This window comes from Hyperoodon ampullatus (genome assembly GCF_949752795.1).
Source record: "Hyperoodon ampullatus genome assembly, chromosome: 9".
NCBI classification, from domain to species: Eukaryota; Metazoa; Chordata; class Mammalia; order Artiodactyla; family Ziphiidae; genus Hyperoodon; species Hyperoodon ampullatus.
Genome location: NC_136922.1, coordinates 61,527,155 through 61,530,207, shown reverse-complemented (window position 1 = coordinate 61,530,207; position 3,053 = coordinate 61,527,155). Strand labels below are relative to the sequence as shown.

Sequence of the window (3,053 nt, the reverse complement as noted above, 5' to 3'; positions counted from 1 at the left end):
GCTCCCTCCCTCTACGCCCCCCCGCCCCCGTCGCGCACCCGGAGAAAGTTCTGCAAAAATGCAACAAGTAGCACCCAGAGCTCGCGGAGCGCCCTGCGCCGCCTGACTTGGCCAGGCAAAGCCCGTCTGCAGAGCCCCGGGCCAGCCACCGGACAAAGGGCGGAGGAGGGGCTGGACGGCGCTGCTAAGTCCGAAAGAGGCCATTTAGCGACTCTGGCCAGGCCAAGGGGAATGCAGAGGAGACACAGAGCCGGCGGGCCAAGAGGACGATCCGGCCGCAGAACGCAGGGCGGGCGGCGATGGAGGCTGCCCGCGCCTTGCGCTTCCTGCTCGTGGTGTGCGGCTGCCTTGCGCTCCCGCCGCGGGCCCAGCCGGTGTGTCCGGAGCGCTGCGACTGCCAGCACCCCCAGCACCTCCTGTGCACCAACAGGGGGCTCCGGGCCGTGCCCAAGACCAGCTCGCTGCCGAGCCCGCAGGACGTGCTCACCTACAGCCTCGGCGGCAACTTCATAACCAACATCACGGCCTTCGACTTCCACCGCCTGGGTCAGCTCAGACGGCTGGACCTGCAGTACAACCAGATCCGTTCTCTGCACCCCAAGACCTTCGAGAAGCTCTCGCGGCTGGAGGAGCTCTACCTGGGCAACAACCTCCTGCAGGCGCTCGCCCCGGGCACGCTGGCGCCGCTGCGCAAGCTGCGCATCCTCTACGCCAACGGGAACGAGATCAGCCGCCTCAGCCGCGGCTCCTTCGAGGGACTGGAGAGCCTGGTCAAGCTGCGGCTGGACGGGAACGCCCTGGGGGCGCTGCCGGACGCCGTCTTTGCCCCCTTGGGTAACTTGCTCTACCTACATCTGGAGTCCAACCGGATCCGTTTTCTGGGCAAGAACGCCTTCGCCCATCTGGGGAAGCTGCGCTTCCTCAACCTCTCTGCCAACGAGCTGCAGCCCTCCCTACGCCACGCGGCCACCTTCGCACCGCTGCGCTCCCTCTCCACCCTCATCCTCTCGGCCAACAGCCTGCAGCACCTCGGGCCGCGCGTCTTCCAGCACCTGCCGCGCCTTGGCCTACTCTCGCTCAGGGGCAACCAGCTCACGCACCTCGCGCCCGAGGCTTTTTGGGGGTTGGAGGCCTTGCGCGAGCTGCGCCTGGAGGGCAATCGGCTGAGCCAGCTGCCCGTGGCGCTGCTGGAGCCTCTGCACAGCCTGGAGGCGCTGGACCTGAGCGGCAATGAGCTGTCCGCTCTGCACCCCACTATCTTTGGCCACCTGGGCCGGCTGCGCGAGCTCAGCTTGCGCGACAATGCGCTCAGTGCTCTCTCGGGGGACATCTTCGCCTCCAGCCCAGCCCTCTATCGGTTGGATCTAGACGGCAACGGCTGGACCTGCGACTGCCGGCTGAGGGACCTGAAGCGCTGGATGGGTGACTGGCACTCGCAGGGCCGGCTCCTCACCGTCTTCGTGCAGTGTCGCCACCCTCCGGCCCTGCGGGGCAAGTACCTGGATTACCTGGATGACCAGCAACTGCAGAACGGGTCTTGCACAGATCCCTCACCCTCGGTTTCCCCGACTGCCGAGAGCAAGCGGCATGCCCTACCCACAGCCCCGGGGGAGGAGGTGGCGCCCCCTGCAGGTGCCCTCGCGGAGGAGCCGCCGCCGCTGCCACAGCCACAGCAAAGGGGTCGATTTCTGCCAGGGGTGGCCTGGGATGGGGCCGCCAGGGAGCTTTTGAGTAACCGCAGCGCCCTAAGGCTGAGCCGGCGGGGCCCGGGCCTCCAGCAGCCGAGCTCCAACGCCGCTGCTGCCGCGGGCCCGGCGCCACACCCCCTGGACCTCCTCGAGAAGCCTGAGCGGGGACGTCCGACTCCGTCGGATCGTGCCCACACGGAGCCCACCCCGACGGCCACGCTGGGCTCTGCGCCAGCCGGCGACCCCTGGCAGCGCGCGGCGAAGCAGCACCTGGCTGCGCAGCAGCAGGAGAGCACCGCCCAGTCCGACGGCGGGGTCGGCCTGCCGCCGCTGGTATCCGACCCGTGTGACTTCAACAAGTTCATCCTGTGCAACCTGACCGTAGAAGCAGTGGGCGCCAACAGCGCCGTGGTGCGCTGGGCGGTGCGCGAGCACCGCAGTCCCCGGCCGCTGGGCGGCGCGCGCTTCCGCCTACTCTTCGACCGCTTTGGCCAGCAGCCTAAATTCCACCGCTTCGTCTACCTGCCTGAGCGCAGCGACTCGGCCACGCTTCGCGAGCTGCGGGGAGACACCCCCTACCTGGTGTGCGTGGAGGGCGTGCTAGGCGGCCGGGTCTGCCCGGTGGCTCCCCGGGACCACTGCGCGGGGCTGGTCACCCTGCCGGAGCCTGGGAGCCGGAGCAGCGTCGACTACCAACTGCTGACCTTGGCCCTACTGGCCGTCAACGCACTGCTAGTACTCCTGGCCTTGGCGGCCTGGGCGTCGCGCTGGCTGCGTAAGAAGCTGCGGGCCAGGCGGAAGGGCGGGGCTCCCGTCCACGTTCGCCACATGTACTCTACCCGACGGCCCCTGCGCTCCATGGGCACCGGTGTGTCTGCCGACTTCTCTGGCTTCCAGTCGCACCGGCCGCGCACCACCGTGTGCGCGCTCAGCGAGGCGGACCTCATCGAGTTCCCGTGCGACCGCTTCATGGACAGCGGGGGCGGCGGCGCGGGCGGCAGCCTGAGGCGGGAGGATCATCTCCTGCAGCGATTTGCCGACTAGGTAGATCCGGGCCTCCAGGGGTGTGGAGACCATCTCACTGGCCTTGAGGAGGGGAGCCACCTCTCCGCGGGCCCCCGCAGCCCACCTCAGGGGAAGATCTCATTTTATCCGACCTTCTCTTTTCCCCCCTTTTGTGCGCTTGTCAGAGACGCCAGAGGGGACAGATGGCTAATTCTGCACCACCTTCCATTCCCAGTGCTCACTCGTGAAGTAAATGGATGGAATTGGTGTTCAAGAGCAAGAGTAGGAGACAAATGGATGGTGGGGCCCAGAGGTGGGAGGCCTTCTTAACGTGCAGACATTGGTGCAGCTATGAGAATG

The 3,053-nt window shown here is 67.6% G+C and overlaps 1 protein-coding gene across 1 annotated transcript; it reads left to right on the top strand.

Moving 5' to 3' along the window:
* Positions 1-299: 299 nt before the first annotated feature.
* Positions 300-2,732, top strand: TRIL (TLR4 interactor with leucine rich repeats; the record flags this gene model as incomplete). Its single annotated transcript, XM_079711144.1, has 1 exon — positions 300-2,732. One exon carries the CDS (start codon positions 300-302, stop codon positions 2,730-2,732), a length of 2,433 nt encoding a protein of 810 aa, XP_079567270.1.
* Between the last annotated feature and the right edge of the window lie 321 nt (positions 2,733-3,053).